Source organism: Microtus pennsylvanicus, chromosome 22 (genome assembly GCF_037038515.1).
Source record: "Microtus pennsylvanicus isolate mMicPen1 chromosome 22, mMicPen1.hap1, whole genome shotgun sequence".
NCBI classification, from domain to species: Eukaryota; Metazoa; Chordata; class Mammalia; order Rodentia; family Cricetidae; genus Microtus; species Microtus pennsylvanicus.
In genome coordinates, this window is record NC_134600.1 from 30,998,664 (window position 1) to 31,024,377 (window position 25,714).

Consider the following 25,714-nt stretch of genomic DNA (forward strand, 5'->3'; position numbering starts at 1 on the left):
TCATAACTGCGTACATTTATAAAGATACAATAATGTTGTATATTGGCTTGAGAGTTATGTATTGATATGGAGATACATAAGTAGATGAGCTATATAAAGTGGTATAGCCACACACAGAATAACACAAAATTATGAGGCCATGGGTAGATGTTTGGATGTTTCCCTGAACCAGGTTGATGAGGAATATCTTCTGAATATATCCTAAAACATTATTCAGGGTGTTGAACTGTCGGTCTCTTTCTTAGAGTCACCAGTAAGAGAAAGGGTTTGGGCAAGTCGTGGAGAAGGGACAGAGCATATGTGAATCTATCACAGCTTCTGGACGCCTCTCAGCTGAGACACAGTGTTCTGGGGAGACTGAATCATCCACTTTGTCCTTTAAAATCTACGGTGACTCCTATGACAGTGCTGCTCTGTTGAGACAGGATTAGTTCCACCCACTGACTTATTTAATCATTTCCCCATCTTTTTAGATCAGGGAGATACAATACACTGATTGTTTCTCTTTTATTGTTGCTCTCCTAGGCATTATTAAAGCCTCCTCCTGAAATAGGGTTAGTAGACACACACATGAATGTTTGGTGAACTAACCCGTGAATGTACACTCACACCATATACACACATTCACATGTATTCTCACATACGTGATCACCTTTTGACTGCATCTGTATAGAGGGAAACCGAAATGTTATTCTCTGTGGTTCTAAACAAAGACACGAGAATGTTTTAAAAAGATGTTGGGAAAAAAAATAAAGAATGATACTTTTGTTATTATTCTTTCCTGGGTTTTGGGACAAGGGCACACATATCTAAGACCTCCTGAATTTGACCATAATGCATTGCCTTGAGGTTTTAAAAACACGAGAGACACTAAACTAAAAGATATTTTGAAAATTCATTAGACAGATTTATGGCATTTATCAACATGGATTATTAATAATTCCATATCTCTAGCTATCTTATAGACATATATGTACACCTAAATGCTTTTGTTTGTGTATGTCCTACAATCATAGGAAATTTAGCAATTCAATTTTAATCTATGAATTTATTTCAGAGCAATATAACGAGGTGAGAAATAAAAGATGCTCCTACAAAAGTATCTGAAATACAGGCTACCAAAAAATAGAGTATAAATCGGAGGAGCAGGCAGAGAGAAGACAAAGTGGGGAGGGGAGGTGTGGACGGCATTCAAGAGGTTGAGTGTAAAGTACATCTGTCACACTGGGACGACCTGGAGGTGGGATGAAGGAAGAGCTAGTTTCCCAGGGTGTTGTATACATGATTATGTGAGAGGTGTTAATCTAAGGATGGGAAGTGCCAAATTTGGATGGGATTTACGTAAATCCCTTCTTCCGTGTGTTGTTGGGGAGTGTCCTTAGTGAGTGTGACAGGAAAGCCTTGGCTGTGAGGTCCTGTCAGCCGGGTGACAGTCTCTGTGGGGTATGGATTTGCTGAGCAACTGCTACGTGCCACACACTTGACCAGTGGCGAAGGATGGGAATGCGACTGAGCTGGACAAAGTGATTGCACTGAAATTTCAGAGCTTTCGCATGAACTGCCAAAGCATAGCTAAACCCTCTTGATAGAGAAATTCGTGACTTGCAGAGTTCCTAGCACTCTTTCCTAAGCCTTTTTTCTAATATCAGTGTGTCTCTGGAAGTGAAGGACGGATGTTGCTCACTGTCTGCAAAAGTGTACCAGAGTGCTCTCCCGAAGGATTCTTGTCCTTCCTCACAAAGGGATATCTCCAGAAACATCAGAAGTCCACAGACATTTTAACGGTATAAGGTTCGACAGTTCCAAGCCCGTGTGGTGCCTGCATGGAATATTGGCTTTCTCATTTATGCTTTTTTTGGGATAAACTCATATTTTGCATGTTTGTTTTGCATATTAGTCAGAAAGAGTGTTGGCTGAGATTGATGGTATCGCCCACATTAGTTGCTCATGAACCACCCTTGTGACTGATGTCCCCTAGAAAGCTTCACCAATTGTTTAAGTCAATTTACAAACTTGTCGGTCCGTGTTTGGGGAGGCTTCTGTCCTGCCTGATCCCACAATAAACACACAGAAACTGTTATTTTCAATAATGCTTGGCCAATAGCTTAAGCGTATTTCTGGCTAACTCTTATATCTTTTCTTGTTTTTTTGTTTGTTTTGTTTTTCTTTTTTTTTTTTTTAGACAGGGCTTCTCTGTAGATTTGGGGTAACTCTTATATCTTAAATTAATTCATTTCTATTAATCTGTGTATCACTGGCCACAAGGCTGTGACTTAACGGCAAGGTTCTGGCGGGCTCCTGGGCAGCTACATGTCTTCTTGTGGGCTCCTGGGTGGCTACATGGCTTCTCTTGGGCTCCTGGACAGCTACATGGCTTCTCCAGACTCAACCTTCTTTTTCCCACCATACAGTTTAGTTTTCCCATTTAGCTTTACTCTGTTAAACCACTGGCCGAAAGCAGCTTCTTTATTAATTCATGGCAATAAAACATATTCACAGCATGCAGAGGGAAATCCCACATCAGGACTGAAAGCATTCTCTGCTCTGTCATTGGGGTCTTCAACATATCTCTGTGGGTTATGTGAGCAATGCTGACCATATTAGAAATTAAACGCATGTCAGCTCATTAGTAATGGTGAAAACATTGGCTAATAACACATGTAGTTTTAATAAGAAAATATGTAATTTTCAGAATTAAAGAAATCTGTGGCATTTTAGTCTTTTGCTCTTTCCTTCCTTCCTTTCTGTCTTTTCTCTTTTTCTTTCTTTCTTCCTTCCTTCCTTTCTTTCTTTCTTCTTTTTTTTTTTTTTTTTGCAAATTTCTTAATACCATCTTAAAAGAAGGCAACTAGGCATGTTGTGTTTGCTGTGCCTTCAGCATTTTGGACACAAATGACCTTATAGTGTTACTATGGAGATAGTCTTGATTCTGCAGACACCTGGGGTTCTCAGGAATGTCAAGTGTGCATAAAAACACTTTTTTTTTTGTTGAAGTAGATCCCTGACCGTTGCTTTGTTGCTGATGTCTCATGTACTCTGAATTCCCATGGCAGTTCCTTTCCACTAATGTTACTTCTGCCTTTCATAACCACCTTCTTTCTTTTCTTGTCTAGATTACAGTCATAACTTCTATAAATTTTAATTAGGTACCATCCCCAATAGAAACACTTTCCTCCTCCTTCCTCTCCTCCTCCAACTTCATCACCTCTTCCTTCTTTCCTCTTCCTTCTCTCTCCTTCTCCCTCCTCCTCTTCCTTCTCTCTCCTTCTCCCTCCTCCTCTTCCTTCTTACCCATCCTCCTTCTTTATCTTTTTCCTTTTGAGACAGATGACATGATGTAGCTCTGGCTGTTCTAGAACTTACTGTATAGTTCCAGTTGGCTTAAACATAGAACATCCTTCTGCCTTTGCTTTCTACCTGCTGAGATCACAGGTGTGTACCATTATCATTTCTAAATTTTTCCTTGATTCGGTCAAATATCATTTATTTATTTATAAATCAGGGGTTTACTATGTGGTCCTGGTTTGCTTGATATTCTCTATGTAGACCCAAGTGACCAGTTCACTGAGATCTGCCTGCCTCTGCCTCCTGAGTACTAGGGTTAAAAATATGTACCACAGTGCCCTTATCCTATCCTTTATTATATATTCATACCACCAAAACATTCCCTTTCATATCCTTAATTAGTCCGAATATTTCAAGTTCTTTTTTTTTATTTTTAGTCTCTATGCAAAGATGTAGATTCCAGTTAAGCTGAGTAGTTGGCTATTGCAGGAGTTTAATAAAAAGTTGTTAATGAATGAAGGTTGATTCTTAGAGGCTTTGAGTTTTTCACTTTTCTTTTATGTTTCTCTGATTTTTTTTCTGTGATTCTTGATTTCTACAAAAACAAGACCTAATGTGTTTTTACACAGTTTTGTACCATGTCCTTGGCTCACACATAGGCTTCAGGGTTTACTGGGCTATTGCGATTTTTTTTTACTGCTTATTGGCATAATAGATTTTCATTTGGTCTTGTCTTATCTCATTTCTGTTAAACTCTTTCTTCTCTCCCTTCTTATTTTTTTTAAATTTGTAGATAAATTGTATTTGATTGGGGACATTTTAGAAGGATGTGCTGCCCAGATATTCCATAGCTCAGGAATCTGTTTATGGCATGAAAATGGACTAAATGTTACAATCCCAAAATTTAAATACTGTTGCCTTAAATCCCCACATGATTAGATTTTTGGCATAAGTATTTTAGAAGGGATTTAACATTAAGTAGAGTTCTAAGAAAGAGCCAAAAGTTAGTGGAGATAATGGTTTATAACAATAGGAAGATAGTACTCTCCATATTAATAATAATAATAATTCCTCCATCATTCGAGAACAAGGCAAGAAGCCAGCCATCTACCCACCCTCATTAGGAACCTGTGGAACAGAACCTTGTTCTTGAACTTCCCAGTCTCCAGCACTGGGAGAAAATAAGTTACCATTGCTTACACTACTGAGCCCTCGGCATTTTGTTGTTCCAAAGTAGCCATTGATAACAAATGCAGAAAGGCTTCCTTGTAGTAAAACTCAGTATGAGCCTCTTTAAAAGAGGGTATCATTATCTATAAAAGTTCAGTGTACTCAGATGCTGGGAACATATTTATGACAAACTGGTCTTCCTTCTTAAAAAGAATACTGACTGTTTCACTGAGTTTTATTGGGACGTTCAAGGCCAGAGCAGAGATTAATAGAAATAAAACTGTATTTATTATATTCTCAGTCAGGAAGAAAAAAAAAATCATACTATCAATGCCCTTCTCAAGGGAAAAGTCTTTCACTTGGATGGCTTTTCCAAGTCATCTCCTAAGAAATAATACTATAGACTTGAAGATGTTTCATGAATGCCTTGTCTCCTGTGTATTTTGTACCAGAAGAGTCTTGGAGAAAGTCCAGAAAAATGTTTCAGTATGAATACTAGCTTCACATGGGGAGCAAACGTGCAAGCAATTTGAGGTTTGTACTTTGGAGGTCTTTACTACTTTCCCATGTCAACTTTAAAGCAAGAAGCTCTTTAAATTTACAGTGGGCTTGATCCTGCCCTTTGCGGTCCACGGAGTACAAGGACTGTTGACAGGAGAGTGGCTTTATATAGTGTACTTAAGCCTCCGAGGACCAGTGTGAGGTGAATTCTGTGTTTCATTGCCCCTCAGTAGCTATGGTTAGGAAGCTATGAGGGGGTATGAACTCCAGCAGATAATCAGGTGTTTGTCCACGGGCGTGTTAAGCGATTTAGTATTAACTATTGAAAAAAATAATAGGAGTCTGGGGCCAGGGAGCAACATCGGGGGCAGTGGGTAAGAGTAATTACAAGTGTGAGGACCTGAGCCTGCATCCCTAGCATCCATGTGAGAGTAGGGTACCGCCTATTTCTCTGGAATACCTGCTCTTCTCTTCTGATCTGCACACATGTATACACACACACACACACACACACACACACACACACATACACACACACACACACACACGCTCGAGAGTGCAGGTATCAGGCTTCTTAGCTCTCTTGGGAAATCTGACCTATTTTTGAAAAGGATTGTGAGTTGGTGAAGGATTGTGTATGTAAGGGTTTGGCTGTCTGTATAGATAGAGCTTAGAAAGCCCTGGGTGTGGCTCTTTGAGACCCTTACACTCTCGCTCCTATTCACAAACATTTATTTAAAAAATACAGTTTCTCTGCAAAGACCTGGCAAGATTTTCACAGAGGACATTAATGAAATTTATTCGTTTACTTACTTACTTATATAGTTCAGATAGTACAAGCTATCTTTGATTTTATGAACCAACTTCTCTAGCCCGCCAAATACAGGATTACAGGTGTAGTCTACCATGGCCGTATTCATTTGTTTTTAGTGATCTGTTTCTACTTATGCCTATCTGGAAAAGATGTTTACCCTAAGAATTAGATAAATCAATCCTCTTTATCTAAACATATCTATTTAAACTTGCAAACTGCCTTCAAATGTTCTGGCAACCAGATCACCCTGAATTCAAACCAGCAAAGTCAGTCGAATGTTCCAAGAAGCTCCCACTGTATTTGATGGTTTTGTAACAAGGCAGCTGAAGTTTCAATAGTGAATGTTGTGTTCTTTAAAGTATTTCCAAGCAGAGATGATGTGGGAGCCCCCTTTTGTGTCAATCACCAAGGACAAGCATTCCTCTTAGGCTAGGCAACAGAGGAACAGTTAAAGATCTTCGAATCTGTGTCCAAATTCTGGCCACCACTGACACCCCTTGGCAAAATATTTTATTTTGAGGAATTCTCCAAAGAGTTCCTGGTATGCTCAGTGTGAACTTGCACAAATATTTGTGTGTGTGGTGATGATGTATTTTAAAAGTATGTTGTTTTACATCAAGTTGATCAGCTCCAGCAGATACTGGGTTGTGATGCTGTTCTTCCCTTTACTCTTGATGCGGTCACTAGAGACACTTTGAACCTTCTTCAATCCGAGTCTCTTGTTGAAGGATTAAGTACAAAGGAATGCCTTTCCCAGTATTTGACAGCCCTTTCCAAATCAGTTATCGCGAAGCATTTGTTTCTCTTTTGCTTTAGGTTTTAGTGTTGAGACAGTAGGGCAGCAGAAGGAACCTATTTTATTGTAGTTCAGAAATAAGTTATTTTATTTATATCATGGTTTAATGGTCTATGGGCAAATCATATATCATGTATAATATCATTTATCAGCTAATATTTATTGAACAGCTTCAAAAGAGTCTCTTAATAAGTCTTATTGATGAAAATTACTTAGTTGCCCTAAGTGCTTGTACTAAGACATCTTCACTCATCCAAATTATTTACTGTATGCACTGTAGAATTATGTCGTCCTTGATGGGGTCACTTCTAGCAGCGGAATGTGAGATGTGCTAACCCTGAATTCAGTATCGTTTATTTGTGGCTAAAACTATGATATATTTCCAATAAATTAAAATAAGGAAAAATAAAAACTAACGTATTTAAGACCCTATAAGGTTATAGATGCTCATTAAACTAATAGGTAAATATGATGATCATTGCTTACTTATTTTTCACCTTTAGGAAGCCTAATGAAGCATAATATTTATTGACACAATATCGATTTTTTCAAATATTTCAATTATTTCAAATATTAATTTTTTACGTCTGGGCATTTTATAATGTCAATTATTAAAATCTTTGTTTTCTGAACTAAATTAGGATATTTTATGCAATACAAACCCTCTGTTTGTGTATTTGCGGCATATGTATGTATATGTGCACAAGTGCACGTGTGTATGAAATACATCTGCATCTGTGAGTGTGTGTTGTGGCGACCACAGTTTTAAAGCATGGTTCTCTCTCAGTTATTCTCCATCGTTGTTGTCGAGACAGGGTCTCTGACTGGTAACCCAGTGATTTGGCTAGACTGTCTACCCGGGGATCTTCCTGTCCCCAGCAATCCCACAAACTGTGCTGGGTTACAGTACCCATGGGCCGACTCGGCTTTTATGTGGATGCTGCAGATTTGAATTCAAGAGCTCAAGTTTGTAAGGAAGGTATTTTAGTGGCTGGATCCTCATAACTTTGCCGTTATAGTAATATACTAATGTGTTTTGTTGTTATTTTTAGTGAATATTGCCTTTTGAACATCATTTTTCCATCAAAATCTGTAAAAATATCCTCCTGAAGTGATAGGCATGGTGGTTTATGTCTGCAATCCCATTTAGGAGGCTGAAAAGAAAGCCATTCCTGTGTTAAAAAAAAACAAAATATCACACACAATAGTTATGATGAGAGTAATAATCATCATCATCCTAATAATGACATAAACCAATGCAGTAGTTAGAAATGTGAATGGAAGCTGAGATGAACAGTCAGCTTAACAGTTCAAGGGATGAGCATCTTATAATTACATTTAAAAGTGGAAGGTTATTCCATCAACTCCTGTTGGAAACCTCTTCAGCTGTGATAAAGTCAACTCTAGCAACACAGGCTTCTCAACTTGACTCTGACATTACAGTGGGTAAACATTAGTGAGATATGTCCCTAATGTCATTAGACAATTGACTTTCCTTGTTTTAATTAGTTTTTTCTTGCAATACGTTTTAGACCTATTCTTCCTCGCTGCAAACTCCTCTGTGACTTCTCGCTTTCCTATTCATCCAACTTCAGGTTCTTTTTCTCTTTGATTTTATTAGAGTCACTATTTTTGTAGTGTAGGTTTTCCTGAAATTTAAAAAATGTGCTCACTCATTGAGATTATTTATTTTCTGTTGGTATTTTTTTTGTTTTGTTTTGTTTTTTGAGACAGGGTTTCTCTGTGGCTTTGGAGCCTGTCCTGGAACTAGCTCTGTAGACCAGGCAGGTCTCGAACTCACAGAGATCCGCCTGCTTCTGCCTCCCGAGTGCTGGGATTAAAGGCATGCGCCACCATCGCCAGGCTTTCTGTTGGTATTTTAAATTTATCTTCTCCTCAAGTTTTTCTGATAATTATGTTATTGCTCACAACCACCCATTGCTTCTGCCAGAGACTGATTTTCTAATAAGTTACAGTCTTCTTTACTTATCTTAATAATCTTCTCACCAAGCCCATTTCAACTCATCTCTGAACTGAAATCTCTATGTAGTATTTCAGATTACAGCTCTCACAGGTCTTAAATTTAATATTTAAGGTCATATTGAAAATGAATAGGGAGCTGAGGCAGAATGTCCTGCTTCTAGATATCCCTCTGACATCTTTTTTCCTGTCTAAAAGAAGCTTCACACAGTAGAGAAAACAGTCTTCAGAACCTAGTAATATATTAAGGTATTACATTATCAGGTAATGGCCAAATTCCCAGTTATGTCTGACTACGTTATCCTTTCATTTTCCCCTCTTTGGTTAGTGTCCGTCAAAACAGAGCACATTCATTTCTTTGAAATCAAGTTTGAGCTGTTTTCTCAGGGAAAGTATCAGTCCTCCTGTAGTCAGTGTAGCACTGACTGATGTCCAGGGAGACTGAGCTGTGGTGCAGAAGAGCCACATAACCAGGACAGTGCTGGTCACCAGTAGACAGGAAACACACAAGTAAGGAGGGCAGTAAAGAGCTAACGTGATTAAGACAGGCAATCTAACTCCGAAAAGACCAAAAGAAGTGTGCTTCCTTACTAGCATCCCCAACTGTGAACTCCATTCCATCTTTAGGATTCACGCTCTGATTGCTGTCCCGAGGTTGGTGTAAGAACTTGTTCCTAAGAGCTGAGTATCTTTGACTCTTTTATGTTTTTATGACAGAGGGGATCACTCAGCTTAGGGTTCAAGGCTGAGTCACAGCACATGGTAAAGCATTGACATTGCATTGAACATCTTGGAAGGCAGAAGAACAAGTAGACCTAGAAGGAGAAGAGCAAACACAAAGAGGTGTTTCTTTATTGAGACACCTTCAGTAGAATGAACCCAGTCTTTTAAGGAAGTGTGAATGTCTCTTGATGACTTGATTGCTCTAAAAGTCCCCAATTCCCAAAACTAATACAATCAATGGCAACCAGATTTCAACAATCCAGAGGAAATGGCCATAGCCAAACCATAGCAATGGAGGAAAATATTGATTCTTCAAGATATGTTTAGGTCCTTGTTCCTATCATAGAATAGTAAGATGTGCAATGTATTAGTACAAGGTCTGCTTATCTTAGAGTTGTTTTCCTTCCAAGACTTCCCACGTTGAGTCTCCTCCAATTAGAACATCTTGGAATTAGATTCTACCTTATCTAACTTGATAGAACTAACTTTGATGAAATATAGTTACCAGGGACTATGAAATCCACCTTATTTTGCAAAACGTTTTAGTTAATATCAAAATCAACTCTTGAGTTCTCAGTACAAACTTCTATCCAAGTCATTTAATAGAACGATAGTTTTTTATTATTTATGAAGTTGTCATCTATCCTCTATCTATTCATCCATCTACGTATCATCTCCCTATCTATCACTAGTAACACTGTTATTTTATATAATGCTATCAAATAGACATATAGAGATCAATCACCAAACATTTTTATCTTCATTTCTTTATAAATTAGGGTATTTCTGAACTGCAGTTCTATTTCCTAAAGGAGATGCAAGAAATATTGATTACTGTAAAGGAATTAGAGCAAAGTTATTATTTTGATAAGTTTGAAGGGAAATTAGGGGAAACCCATTGTTTCAGCTTCTCTTCCGGTTGCTGTGAGAGCACACCCCGACAAAAACAGCCTAACGGAGAAAGTTTATTCTGATTCACGGTTTAAAGTCACAGTCCACCTGGGGGGATGTTAAGGTGACAAAGCTCGATGTGCTGGCTCATGTCACGTCTGCGTCAGAAAGCAGGAAGCAGGATGAGGGTTCCTTGGTCCCTTCTCTGCCGTCCAGTAGCCCACACAGAACTGTGCCACTCATGTGTGGGGGGGTGTTCCCACTTCGATTAAAATAATCATGGCCACAGTTATGATCTGAAGCCCACCACCCACACATTCTAGATTTTTGTTCAGGAGAAGTGATCTTTTGTGTAACTGTTTTTTTATCACTGTTTTTATTTACAAAGCTTTATAGAACAATGATAAACTAACATAAATATAGCTCAGAGAACTTAATGAAGTGAAGCATCTGTCTACATGTAAAAGAGAAATAAACTTAGAAAAAAATTTGTTTTTATCATCTTATACTGTTGCATATAGACAGCATACATAGACCATTCTGTATTTGTAGAGGGGACCCATTTAGTTCTAGAATGTAAAGCCACAGAGAAATTTACTTCAATCTGAACAGTCTGATATGGCTCCAAACTTGGCTCTTATCCAGAGATTGCCGCATGATCATCTGTCATAAAGATACCTGGGGTGTTTACTTCTGATTGTAACAAACCAATCAAAGCTTTATGCATTTTCCTTGGTGCTTTGTTTTGAGGAAGGGTGTGAGCATGGTCCAGGCTGGTCTCAAACCTCTGTCTTCCCCTCAGTCTTCTGAGTGCCCAGATCCTTGTGAGTTGAGATCACACTCAACTCCTAAAATGCCCCCAGTTATACTCTGTGGATAGTACATTCAACACAGAAAGAATGACTCTTATTTATGGTAAAATAAATTTCATGATTCTTTTTACATAGTAAAAGCATCATGGACACACACACACACACAATGATGTGTGATAGTTGGAAAACTGAGTTTTGTAAATCCCCAAAATTCAGTTGGAAAGAATACTTGATTAACTTCCATGTTTACCATATAAAAGAAAGTTGATGATGATTAAATTGTTGAGTTTTTGTGTATTGAAGAAACTTGACTGTCGGAATGATGCTAGTCATTTCAGAAGGAACTGATTTCAGCATGTATATTACAGAGATATATGGAAGTCGATATCTTTATGGTACTCTTCATGAAAAAAAAATTAAGTTAGGGTTGAAATGTAAGAAAAATTGGAAAGGAAATAGTAATATGTTAAGTCGATTTCTGACTCCATTTAATTTTCATCTAAAGTTTAGAATGATAAAAAAAAATCCCTAGTACCACAATGCAGTGGGCAGTGACAAGGGTGACGGGCATGATGAAAGAAAGGTTTTCTTTAAGCTCATATTTTTTTTTGCACCAACAGCTCACAGTTCTGTGAATGATACTGCTGTCCCTATGGAAACAACTGAATGTGTCCAAGGCCAAGGAGAAGGTTACAGGGGAACCACTAATACCATTTGGAATGGAATTCCCTGCCAGCGCTGGGATTCTCAGTATCCTCACCAGCATGATGTAACCCCTGAGAACTTCAAGTGCAAGTGAGTCAATTTTGGAAATGCTGCAAACTTCAGTGGTTCCCAGGGAAATGGGGCAGATGGGGTCTGCTCATGTTTGTATTAGCAGCCCTCATAATTTGATGGCCTACGTCTACTTAAGAGAAAAATGGGGGCTATTCTTTTCAGGTTTCAATTAAACAGGGGGCGGGGGAGAATCTCATGTGGCCCCTTCCTAGACAGAGAAACTACAGTCCATGACTGCTGAGGGGGTAATTAACCTTCTACATGGATGAGCCCCCTGACCCCTGACTGAGTACCCAATACAAAATGGTCAGCCCTGAAACCAGGTGCACACAAAGAATAAACATGGATTAAGCAGTTCATATTTATATTTTCCCATATATAACAATAATAGTAAAAGAAAAAGGGGCCATTGATTTGAGTGTTGGGAGGTGACATGGGAGGGATTGGGGAGGGAGCACAGAAGAGTATCTGGAAAGATGGGTAGACGAGAAGTGATATAATTATATTTTAATTTAAAATGTCAGAATAAGTAAATATATAATATAAATTAAGAATAATACTAGCTATTAAGCATATGAAAACACCAGGTTACCTTTTTATTTAAGAAGACGATGGTTATAGAAATTTGGTTTGTAAACTGCTTACTTGAAACTGAAACATCAAGAGTTAAATTCTATATCTTACAGGAACTTAAATTTTCCTTTCTTAATTAATTTATTTGACTAAAGTAACCTGGCATAAATGCCTCTCCAGAGTCTGGGCCATTATAATGTTACTAAAATGTGACACAATATTTGAACGCTCACAATATTGGTTTCCTATTTACCCTTTCCAGTCTAGAAGAAACAGGAATATTGCTTAGATGTCTCTGCTTCTGTTAAACAGGATTTGCTCCCATACATATAATACTGTAACTGAGCTATGCTATTTATGATGAGTACACATGAATTACATAGTAATCAATTCACTACAGGAATTGTAAATAACTCCTCGATTAAACACATCAAAATATAGAGGCAATTTGGGCAGCTCTCTATATTTGCTTGGATCTATTCTAGGCTAAGTTGGCAATTTGGGGGGCTGGTTCTAAAATAGCCCCATGAAAGCTTTTGCAATTTTAGATTCACTTAATTATCTTGCTTTGAATCAAAAGTGCAAAATAATTTAACTGAGCAGTTATGTATTTAGTATTGTAAACTTATGTGAATTAAATGTAAAATGTTTCATATATAAATACTTTATATATATAAAGTTTAAAATGTAATGATATTTATGATGTTTTAAAGGAAAAAATTATTCATGTTTTCCAGTGATGAATTTGATAATTGTAGGAGTTTGGGAATGGGTTGATCCCTTCCCTAGGTGTGACTAGACACTGGACACTGGTCATCTTCTCTGACACGTTATTGAGTTTTGCCAACAAGAAAATGGCCCACAGAATCTACTATCCAGGGCTCATAGGGGATCGCAGAGACTAATCCAATAATCAGGGACCCTGTATGGGTCTGACTAGGACTGTTGGAGGAGGGGGGCCTCTTGTTCTTCCCAGCCACCCAGCTAGCTTACACCAAAAATAATCACACAGAAACTGTATTATTTAAATTACTGCTTGGTCTATTAGCTCTAGCTTCTTACTGGCTAACTCTTATATTAATTTAACCCATTTCTATTAATCTGTATATCACCACATGGCAGTGGCTTACTGGCAAAACTTCGGCATGTCTGAATCAGGCAGTGGCCCAATGGTGTCTCTCTGACTCTGCCCTTCTTCCTCCCAGTAACTTGTTCAGTTTACCCACCTACCTACTTTCTGCCCTACAAACAGGCCAAGGCAGTTGCTTTATTCATTAACCAAGAAAAGCAACACACAGACAGAAGGACCTCCCACATCATAGGACCTCTGTGAATATGTTATAATTGTGTCCTTTGGTATTGTGGAACTCCTAACAGTGGAAGTTGGGGCTCTCTCTGACTCTTTTGCCAATTTTTGTTGCTCTTTTCTTCCTACTCACTTGCCTCATCCAACTTTAAAATGAGGTGATGTGCCTACTCTTATCGCAACTTGTTATATCATGCTTTGTTTATATCCCTAGGAAACCTGCTCTTTCTGAAAGAAAAGAAGGAGGAATAGGTCTGGGGAAGAAGGGAGACAGGAGGAGAAACTTGCAGGAAAAGAAGGAGGGTAAACTGCAGTTTATGTAATATATGAAAGAAAAGAAAAAAAAGTATAGTGGGGAAAGGTAATGAAGAAATGATGTAATTATATTTTTATTAAATTTAAAATATATAGTAAGAAATGAGTTTCTGTCAAGATTGAGTTTGACAAGATAGATTTATGTAGACCGAAGTTTCTGTTTTACCCAGTCCCTCAGCCATTCACTCCCAAATAAACAAACAGAAGCTTATATTAATTATAAATGGGTTTGGTCTATTACTCAGGCTTATTACTAACCACAACGCTCGCAACTTAAATTAACCCACAATTCTTGTCTATTTTGAGTCATGTGGCTTGGTAGCTTTTCTCAGTAAGGCATTCTCATCTTGCTTCCTATGCATCTGGCTGTCAACTGCATCTCTGCCTTTCCTCTTTCCAGAATTCCCCTGGTCTGGTCACCCTACCTATATTTCTGCTTGGCAACTGGTCAATCAGCATTTTTTTAAGCCAGTATGAGTGACAAATCTTTCCAGTGTACAAGAGCATTATTGTGCAACAGATTTACTCATTAGTTTTCTGACTAAATGCAAGATTATGCCTCACAACTTTGTCTGTTTCTTGGATTTTATTTGGATATTAATGAGATTGAAAAACTCTTAATTGTGCTGACATAATTCCAATTCTTTCTAGAAGATTGTACATGCATGCATCCATGTTTTGTTCACTATAAACCTTATCAAAAGAAATAAAAACATGGATGGTGATTTTATGCTTGTAGGGTAACTGCAAACAGCGCCACAATAAGCAGATAAAAATACCAGTAATAAAAGTTGAAATCTAAAGAACTTTAATAGATATCTTGGGCTAGGTGACTCTACGTTTCTAATTAAAACAATGATGAAAGATATACATGACCTACATGGACAACTTACTCTACTGTTAGGTACATGCATTATAATTGAGTCTTAATTGCTTAGCTATACCTATAAAGATAATAAGTAACCTCTCTAAACTGAGAAAAACTTTTTGATTAGAGGAAATCTACGCACCAAACTACATGTATCAAATAAATACATAAATCAAGGGGGACAAAAGAAGCCATTTGATTTTATTAAAACTTTGCATAGTTTCAAATTCCATTTTAAATGAGAAGCAGCTATTAGTAAGTTTTCTTCTACAAAGAGAATGATGAGTTTCCCCATCATTAATAAATTTGTTACATATATTAAACCTATATAGTGGGAGTCAACTTTGCTACTCAGTGAAGATAACTAAGAGCTGCTGTCTCTCTCTCTAGTCTCTCAGGCAGCTGCATGCATGAAGAACCCCGAGGTTTGGGGGACAGTGTTTATTTAACAGCCCTAGTGTGTGGTGTATAGAGAGTTCCAAGTTATTATCACTGTTCTAATCAAGCCAGGCATACATCTGGGATCCGGGAAATGTAGTGATGAGAACTTTGTGAGGCGACTTACCTTAACGTGTTTCCTCTCCACAGGGACCTTAGAGAAAATTATTGCCGCAATCCAGATGGGGCTGAATCACCGTGGTGTTTTACCACTGACCCAAACATTCGAGTTGGCTACTGCTCGCAAATTCCCAAGTGTGATGTGTCAAGTGGACAAGGTAATAGCTGACATTTTGTAGTAGAGGCATGATTAAAACCAGGGGAAATGCCTAGAAGGGAACGCATTCAGTTTCTTGTTGAACTGCTCTTGAGGCTCGCAAGGAAGATCGTTGAACAGGAATGGTGTGTTTTATATATCCATTTCTTCACTAATTCCTTCAATATTTATTTACTCATGTATTTAGTTAGCTGTTATTTAAGGGATTATGTGGTTATTACGGAATTATAAAATCAGTACCAGTACACAAAACTGAATATCTGGCTCCAGAGAACTGCTTTCTAGTAGGCAGAAGTGTGAAATGCTACTGGGTTATTATGTAAATTTGTGCCTAGATGCCGGAGAGAAAATGAGCTGCAAGTGAGAGGTGAGGGTGTTTATCTCTTATGTTTCCAAGGTTTGGGTGGCTCTTCTGTGTAAAGGATAGGGGAATTTAAGGACGGTTAGGAGGACAGAGAGCTATGCCTCCCATCCGTACATGAAAAGAACATTCTAGGAAACTGTAAATGCAAATAGTTCAAAAGTTTAATAGGAAATCCATTCTGTCACTCTGGCTGTGGCCTAATGAGGAGATGGGCCAGCAAATGAGATTCTAAATAGGGTAAACGGCATTGGCCTTGCAGGATCTCTCAGGACTGATAAAGGAGGCTGAGAAGTTAGGCAATCTGAGTGGAGCTTCAGCTGGATCGCACCGGATGCCTTATGGAAAGAGAATTCCCAGAGTTTCAGATAGGCAGGCCAAAGAAACAGTGTCTCAGTAGATCCTGCACAAGGAAGTGCCTGGGACCTGGGTCTTAGCGAAGATGACCTCATTACATAGTGTAAGGAAAATGTCTTTGCCTGGGAATCGTAGGTACCTTAAGACAGCTGATTCAGGGTGCAGTAGTAGACGGATTGAACTTCACTCTGTGTAAATAAACGGTCACAGGTGAATAATGATGTACTCTTTACACGTGTTGGTGTACAATAAATTGAAAATTATATTCTTAATGTTCATATTCTAATTCATGTAAACTTAAAAGACATGGCCGTTGTCATGAAAAGTCCAAGCCTACCTCCAGCTCCATTTCTTCAGCTCATTGCCCCTATGTACTTTTGTTCTTCAACATTTCCTCCAGGGTCAGTGTTCAGGAGCGGCCCTGACCACAGTCTGTAGGCGGAGAGAGGGAGGGGCTCCTTTCCATCCATTTCACCATTTGCCATGCTTAAAGGTCAGCTGGAAATAAAGTTAAAGCTACTAATTAAGGGACATTAGCTATCAGCTGTGTCTTCAGCCTCCCTGTCTCATTCACTGAGACGGTTCGTGAAATCCTGGTAGGAGAAGAAGGACACAGACAGCTGTTTGGGGGACTTCTGGCTCATTTTGAGATGTTCTCACATACATGGCCATCTACAAAAGAATCAGGGAACAGAATATATGGATATTTTATTTGATGATTAAATAGATAATAGTACTTATCTAATGAATATATTTAATAAAGATCAAAAGTTTACTATGAATAAAGAAATTTGCTCAAATTATTCAACTAGTACAAGTGAGCTTGAATTAGACTCTTTTAACCACCTTTATACTTTCCCATCTTTTCTCTCCTTAATTATTTAAAAACTTATTATTTATATATTTTACCTAATACAAGAGTCTGTTAGACTTGGTCAGCAACATGCTATGAAGAAAGCACACAGCTACTACTCAGGAAATATTGTCAGCCAATTCAGCATTCAATTGCTACATCAGAAGCTAAGCCTATTATCCATCTATCTATCTATCTATCTATCTATCTATCTATCTATCTATCTATCTATCTATCATCTATCCATCTATCTATCTTCTATCTATCTATCTATCTATCTATCTATCTATCTATCTATCATCTATTCTTTTGTATCTATAACCTATCATATATCATCTACTGATTATTACAAGTCTACATTCTATAATCTTAACATAAATCTTTATTACATGCCACTATATATTGCAAATTCCTTTCTCTTTCTTTACATACACATATATGCACACACATGTAAAGCAATCTATATATATGCATATACTCATATAAACTGATGTTACTCTTGTCCTTTTGGGTAATAACAAGTATAAGTTTTATCTGTAGATGAGTAAGTTGGAAACATTTTCTGGTTGGACAATAACAGAAAGTAAAAAAATATATGTAATTCTTTTAATATCTTGTTGCAACAATATCTGCTAGGTTATGAAGATAGAGTTTTATATATTTAATCATCAGAATATATAATATACAATATTCTATACTAAAAGAGTTGAGGTGAATGAAACCAAAAGAAAAAATTATCATAGTAAAAACATACAAAAATACACCTCAGAAAAATGTAGACTCAATGAATAAATTGAAAGATTTAAAAATTTAAAAAAGCTAGTTCCAGAACAGCTACTGTTACAGAGAAAGCCTGTCTTTAAAAAAATTTAAAAAATTCGCCAACAGTCTGCTATCCAATTAGGAAGAAGAAGAAAAGTTAACAAAATAGCATTTGCCTGAGGAGAGAAGTGGCTACCAGAACAGGCAATTGGGAAGCACAAATAGTTAATTTTTTGTGGAAATTCTCTCCATCATCTCATGGAGAAAGAAGTGTGATTTGGAAGACCAGACCACTTCTCATCTGAGACAGTTTCACACAATCCTAGACAGAAAGAAATAGAGACTCAGTATACAAAAATAATTTACAGTCAATAAATAATAAAGTAATTAATTTTGATGTATTTCTTTGGTATTTATGTATTTTGTTACTTATTAAAGATAACATGTACATAGTAATTATATACAAATGATTGTTCATAGAAAACTCTAATCCTGACTGAATGTTTGATACTGCAGTTACCCAACAACGTCAGTGTTTCTCAGAGTCAGTGTACGTTCATTTTTCAGTCTCCAATGTTGAGAAGACCTTCACATTAATAATTAGCACAAAAGACAGAAGTATGTTTAAGGCTGCCTCAGAAAATTCAGGAATGCTATTCTAATATGAAGACAAAATTCACTTAACTTCTTTATGAAATTCAAGTTTGTAACTCAAAGCCCAATTTTAAAAAAAAATAAACATTTAAATGCAAAGACACTAATTTCTCCTTACATGCTGAGTGATGGTGACAGGAAAGCATTTGAGCATCAAAAGGGATGGGGGATATAAATACACACACATATACATACATATCATCATGTAATGCGCATATAACTCACATGTATATATATATGAGAAATATATGTTGTGTATATATGTGTGAGATATATGTATATATTCCTTTGAATATAAATGGAATGTACAAGTCTCTATGCATACCAGTAATTCTATTAATAATAAGTAGAAGAGGCAGATGGAGAGAAGAATTACTAGGAATAGAAAAATAACCATTCTATGAGCAACACATTAAACCTGACTCACGAAAACCCATCATCATATGCCTCAGTGTTTGGGGAAATTTTGTTTGGAAATGGGATGGTTACTCAGTTTAAAGCCTGGCAGATGTAGGATCTGCTGTTACTGTTTCGTGCAAAGAGAAGTTTTTCCTTTCCATCACTTAACGAAGTGACCAGCTACATCAGCAGTGATGCGCCAAACTGACGTCATGTGCTGAGGACGTCACACTCGGAAGAGCACAGGCTATCGCCTGGACACTATTCCTGTCTTCTTTAACTTGCTCTCATAGTGATTGAGATGGAAACCATTTGTGCAACAGCTGTCCTGGGTGACTCAGGATGTCAACATCACGAGAAACCCAAATCTAAACACACGTAACTCACTGGAGTAGAATTTTATTATGTTATTTTTGTGCAAATGTTTGTATGCAATTTTCTGCACAGTGAAACATTTCTAAAGAAAATTCTGGGAATTCCAAAGATCACTTAAAACTTTTTATTTCTTTGGTGTAATAAGGAGCCTCCTTTCCGATTTTTTATGTGAGAGGTGTTATTATTTGGGGTGTTCAAATTGACATGAGCATTTACAATTTTGGAATCAAAACTGAACTGAGACTAGAGATATTTTATTCTGGAATATTTCTCATTAATTTCCATAGATGTTAGCTTGTGTTTTTATTATTGTGTTGATTTTGATGGCTTAACGTGCTTACAAAGTGTGAATGTTTTGAAAGTATTAAGTCCTGTGTATTTTATCCCTAGATTGTTATCGTGGCAATGGGAAAAATTACATGGGCAACTTATCCAAAACAAGGTCTGGACTTACATGCTCAATGTGGGACAAGAATATGGAGGATTTACACCGGTACATAGACTTCTTTCTTCCTACTTACAAAATTTGATGATAGTAGTAATTATGCATATTCAAATATATACACAGTTATTTCTCTCTATTCTTAATAGAGGGAGCCAATATAAACAACAGATGGATTTTGTCTATATGACCCATACCCTTGTTCTTTGTCTATAGGAAACTTTTAAATATGTAATCTAACTAGTATGTATTTGTTGAACACTTAATATTGTATTTGAAATATAACAGATACTATGGGGGAAAAGAAAATGTAGATATGTAGTTCAATCCCAAATTTCATGGAGGATCTAGTCACATTGACAAAAGAATTACATAACTCAACAAGAGAGTATAGTTGGCAGGTCAAGGGTGATAGTGCTAGTCAAATTAAGATTAATAGTGGTTTGTGACATACATGTATAAGTGATTTTATATGCATATTTATATTAAATATTCACTTTAAGAGAATTTATAGAGACAGATTTTCCATAGTAGCTATAGTGTATAAAACTTTAAAGTCACTACCGAAATACTCTTGTAACTTAAGAAAATATTTATATTTTTGAAGAACTGTATATACTTAAGATGGATATTTTATTAAAGATGGTAGTATCCACATGGAACTAGAAACAGTATTAGCACTTGTGAAACCATAAAGAAAACTTGAACATAGCTGTTGCTTAGAACAGATTGTTAGTAAATTCCTCAGACTATATACACCAGAATAAAAAATTACAATATTTTATTAAATGCTTGTCACATAGCTTCTTACATCATTTTCTGGTATTTTATCATCATATTATTATATGAAAGATATTTCTATGTGTGTGTAAGAAACCAAGCACTCAGAGAAATGGAATCACATTAATTCAGGTTGTATTTTAAATGTAAAATTCTTTTCTAAATTGGATGCCACCATGGTTTATATTTTTTAAATTAATTGATTTCACAAGTAAATAGGATATATATGTTTTAGTCAGCGTGCCATTATGTAATCCAAGCTGTTTTTAGAGTCAAAACTTATAAGAGCACAGGTGTGCACCAATACATCTATTGCTAACCATTCTTAATTCACTGACGCTAGCTTTGATGGGGGGGCAATGTCACTTCAAGACATTGTGAAGGAAACTGGGCAATTACTGAGTTTCACAGTAGCATTCTGTTTTAAGAATGAACTACTCAAAGATGAGGTAGACAATAATGGTTGGCTCTCAGAACAGCATTTGGTTACAACACCACTTCTGCTATTCATAAGTCACGTGGTTTACAATAATTAATTTTCTCTTGGATTCTTGGTGTCTCCACACATTAGTACAGCATTGTCTTAGAGCTTCCCTTGCAATGTTCATTCGGTGGTATATATTAATAACACCACAATCAAGCATATGGGAAGTGCACTGTTCTCTGATTAGTCTGTGAGCAAGAGCGTGCCATTTGTATTTTAAATCGTGTTTACTTATACTTAAAAATAGTAGTAATTAATAACAGAAAACATTTATCTACAGTTTTTAATGAATTGATCAGAAGCCACTGTGTAGGACTTGGTTTAATTAATATTTCTGAGGCAAATGAAAACACAAACTTAAACTTATAAAAACGACCATAGTCTTATAGAACAGCACCTTTTTTATTTCAAAAAGTTCATCTATAAGTTGGAAAAATTTGTTACTTAGCTTTTTGCCAGAAAACTCTAACTTACTAGTATTAGGCCAAGGAAGATTTAGAATTAAGCTGGCAATTTATGGAAACTTTTCTTATTCATTGTGACAATCCTGTTGCTTCCACGTGCGGAAGATGAAGAGCATTTTACAGTAACTTGTATTTTCTATGTATTTTATAATTTAATCTTCAGTATCTAGCTGCTTTGCTTTTAGATAGTGCTTCTCTAATTTTATGCATGAAGCTGTTATTTCACATCAAGGGGAATCAAGGTCCCCAAATCTCTCACAATTTTGTATGTATGAAGTATGGAGCTTTATTCCATATTCCCTAAACTTTTAAACTGAAAATGTGTTTCCAAGCCATGAGGGCAGCCGCCAAAGCTTCTGTTGAGTACGTAATGAAAGAGGTGTGTGAAGATGAGATCTTCTTGTAACATTTTGCTTCTCTTGGCTGGAAGAAGCACTTCTTAATGTCTGGTTTGTTTTTATAGTCATATTTTCTGGGAGCCAGATGCAAGCAAGTTGAACAAGAATTATTGCCGCAATCCTGACGATGATGCCCATGGACCTTGGTGCTACACGGGGAATCCTCTTATTCCTTGGGATTATTGCCCCATTTCCCGTTGTAAGTACATGTCATGCTCTTTCTCACTTGAAATATTTCAAATGTACTGCATCTCCACTGCAACAGCTCCTCAATCAGGGGTTACAATGATGTAGGACTCTACAGTTGATTCGAAAAAAGAAGTTCCTCAGGAGCAATGCACACATCCAACAGCCTGTCCCCTCTGCTCATCCTCCCCTCTCCTCCCCTCCTCTCCCCTTTTCTTACTTTCTCCTTTCTTCCTTGACCCCTATTATCACTTCTCTTATAGAAAAGAAGCAACTGTGCTTATTTTTATAGTGTTTATGTGCTGACATAATTCCTACTTGGAAGAAAAAGAAACAAACTTAAAAGCTTCATCCTAGCACCGACATTACCTCATGATTCTCTGGCTACAGCAGAACTCTTAGTAAACTTTCTAATTCTGCAAAGTCTGTGGGACACAAAGTCCTTAGCAAAATACTAAAACAAATGGAGATTAAGCTCTTCTTTTCTAAGTGAAAGATAACTTTCAAAAAGTATTCATGTAACAGTAGTAGGTGTTAAGTATCATTCGATATACTTCATAAAATCTGTGTGCCATAGAGCTCATATTTAATGAGATATACCAATAAATAAAAATGCAAGAACTCAAGAGAAAATGACAAAACCAGCTTTTGAAAATAAATATCATTAACAAATAAAATCAAAAGGAGACGGTGGCGGGGAGGAGGCAGAAATCTTTAATAAATAAATAATAAATAAATAAAAAATAAAAAGACACTTATGTCCCTCTCTTGGGCTTTTATACTATTAAAACAATGTATAACAACAAAAAAAAAAGGAATTAAAACCAGCAAGAAAAAAGGGCTTAAACTTTATAAGCAATCATTTCTTAATATCAGATGGTAAATGATAAAAATGCTTGACAGTACTCAGGATTAGTGAGCGTACAGACAACGCTGCCGTCCCAATGCACTGCTCTGTGTAGTGGGAAGGCCTGTCTGGAAGCCACTTCAGGCAAATGTATCAAAAGTAACAATAACACATACGCGATTGCACTACAAACACTTTCAGGGAGGCTGTTTTGTGTCGTTGTAGGACACTTATTTCCCTTTATGCTGTTTACTAGGTGGCCAGAAACATTTTCCCCACTACTTCTGAATCTAGGGAACACTTTCAGACACGTACAGTGTCTCACCACCAAAAAGGATCCTCACAAATGAAATGTGTGCATGCGAGCACACACTCACACACACACGCACGTGCACTGAAACAGAAATATATTGCACGTACCTTATTGAGTGAAATCCCCAAGTCAGAAAACAGGTAGCAGGAGAGTGGCTCTTTAATATCTCAACAGCTCCGTGTTTATAGCAAGTTTGATGGCCGAAGTTCAGTCACCAGATCACATGGAGAGAACTAATTCCTAAGCACAGTCATGCATACATATACATACACATCAGCATAACATTAAAAACAAACCATTGCATTGAAGAAACAATGTCATCTTGAAAAAATGTATGCAAATACATCTATAGTTTTAGCAAAAAATAATGTTGGGTTAAAGAGAGAATTTTTCTTCAGGGACCTGGCAATGCAATCTCGTTTCATGAAACAGGGAAATTAGTTATAATAATAGGTGAATTCCTCATATATTTGCAAGGAAGCTATATTTTGTCATTACATTTTTATTTCCTCTGGTTATAGTCTTTCAAGTTAATTAATCTTTTCTAATTATATTCTGTTCTTGATTATTGATTTCATATATCCTAAAAAGTTCTCCCAAATAAGATATCTTCCATGTTTCAACACTAAAACAAACAAATCTACTTTACCAGAGACTAGAATACAAAAAGTATTATTAAATTAAAAAACAGATATTGTTAATCTTTTTGCAGTTTTGGGGATCAAATCCCAGGCTTACAGGCCCCATTATCACACTCCTACTAATACCTGCCCCATCTTTCCTTTTCCTGAAGATTCATATGACTTCACTGTGTCTCTGAGATTCTATGATTAAGAATAATAAAGGCTTATATAGTATACAGTCATGGAAGGGTAAAGAAAAATTCTCTGGCTTTCAAATAGATCATAGCAATTTCCCTGTTAAGTCTAGCTCAGTCTAGGACAAATGTCTAGACTAGAGGAATTCAGGGCTTGTGGCTTGCTTTGCATGCTTAAAGGAGGAAGCACTCATGATTTTCAGGATATCAGGAACAATATTCTACTAACCTAGGCAAACCAAAAATCAGCACGATACTGATGAAAGATGCAAGGGTGTTTCTGGTGTAGGATCAAATGCTCGCACCAATAACTCACTTTTATTTAAATGTGTACTGAACACTAATTTCAATAAATATTTTACACTGTCATTTTTCCTACTTGTATTTATAACCAGGATTTATTTACATTTTCTCCCTGTTGAAAGGCTAATGCAATTTATCTTTAGAAGATTTGAGCTCTTATTATTTATTTAACCTCAGAGACAATATTCATCATTTTTGCACTCTCACAAAACATGTGAAGATTTGTGTTCTTTAAAATTGCTGAACATTATCTACCATGTATTGTGGTGTGGAGCTTATCAAATCAACAATAACAAACAAATGGCTGTATGTTTTGTGTATTTCTGTGCACACACACACACACACACACACAAACTCTCTCTTAATGTAGCTTAAGTAAATCTTAGGTGTTGAGAGTGTAGTAGTTGATTCAACTCAGATTTTTGAAGTAGAAAAACTATGGTTCTACAATTATCTAGGTCAAGTTATTATCCTATATATGATATATACTCTGTGTTTGCAAAAATTCTAAAATATAAATAGCAATTTTACTGGGCTGTGGTGAATAGAACCTGTAAGTACAAACACATTTTATTTATTCATTCTTCTGTAATGTGTATTAAGCTGCTATTGTATACAAATGCTTATATAACAAGAAAGTTGCACAAATTATCTATACGCTGTCTTTCAACCTGAAATGTTTTACGGTATGAAGTAAAGCAAACTTATAAAACACTATAATTATGTTGTAAATATTTATTCACATTAATATATAAATAATGATGGGAAAATAGCTGTTTGGATGGAGACATCAGATATATACATACTGTTTTGAATTATAGGTGCAAAATTGAACTGCAGGAAATGAGGTTTCTTCATGTTTTCAGTTAGGTCCTCTATACTATGTTTCTGGGCTGCTGAGAGGCATACACACATAAGTATATGCACACACACACAAGCGCACGCACGCGCACACACACACACACACACACTTCCAATCTTCTATAAGTAAAACTTCTGTAATTGATAAGATTATAAAATGCTTTCCTTCATATTTAAGGAAATCATGGAAACAAGATTTACAGTCTACATTGAGTGTATGTGGGTTGCAGGGTAGGTAGAGGAAGGTAGGCAAAGGAAAAAACATGTGGTTAGTGTTCAAGAGTGAGCCGGAAATATACAGAGAATAGTTTCTCAGTGGCTTTCTTACAGTATGTACCAAAAGAACGTACTATGTTCAAACATACCCAGAAAACTACAGTCCCCACCGTCTGGTTGTGCATGACATTTCAGCTTATTTTTAAGTTTGAGAATGCTGAACTTGAGGAACCAAAATAACTCTTAATTGTTATTAAGCCACGGATTACTAAAACATCAGATATAAGATTCCTTTAAATATTTCAAACTAAATAAA

General features: G+C 36.6%; 1 protein-coding gene across 3 annotated transcripts in view; it reads left to right on the forward strand.

Annotated features, from left to right (window-relative positions):
• Hgf (hepatocyte growth factor) overlaps window positions 1-25,714 on the forward strand; it is a 64,581-nt gene that overhangs the window by 25,662 nt on the left and 13,205 nt on the right. For all 3 annotated transcript variants that reach the window (XM_075956060.1, XM_075956059.1, XM_075956061.1), the window contains exons 9-12: window positions 11,593-11,767; window positions 15,400-15,527; window positions 19,678-19,780; window positions 21,921-22,054. In XM_075956060.1, coding sequence (XP_075812175.1) covers window positions 11,593-11,767; window positions 15,400-15,527; window positions 19,678-19,780; window positions 21,921-22,054 — 540 coding nt within the window. The remainder of the gene's footprint in view (window positions 1-11,592; window positions 11,768-15,399; window positions 15,528-19,677; window positions 19,781-21,920; window positions 22,055-25,714) is intronic.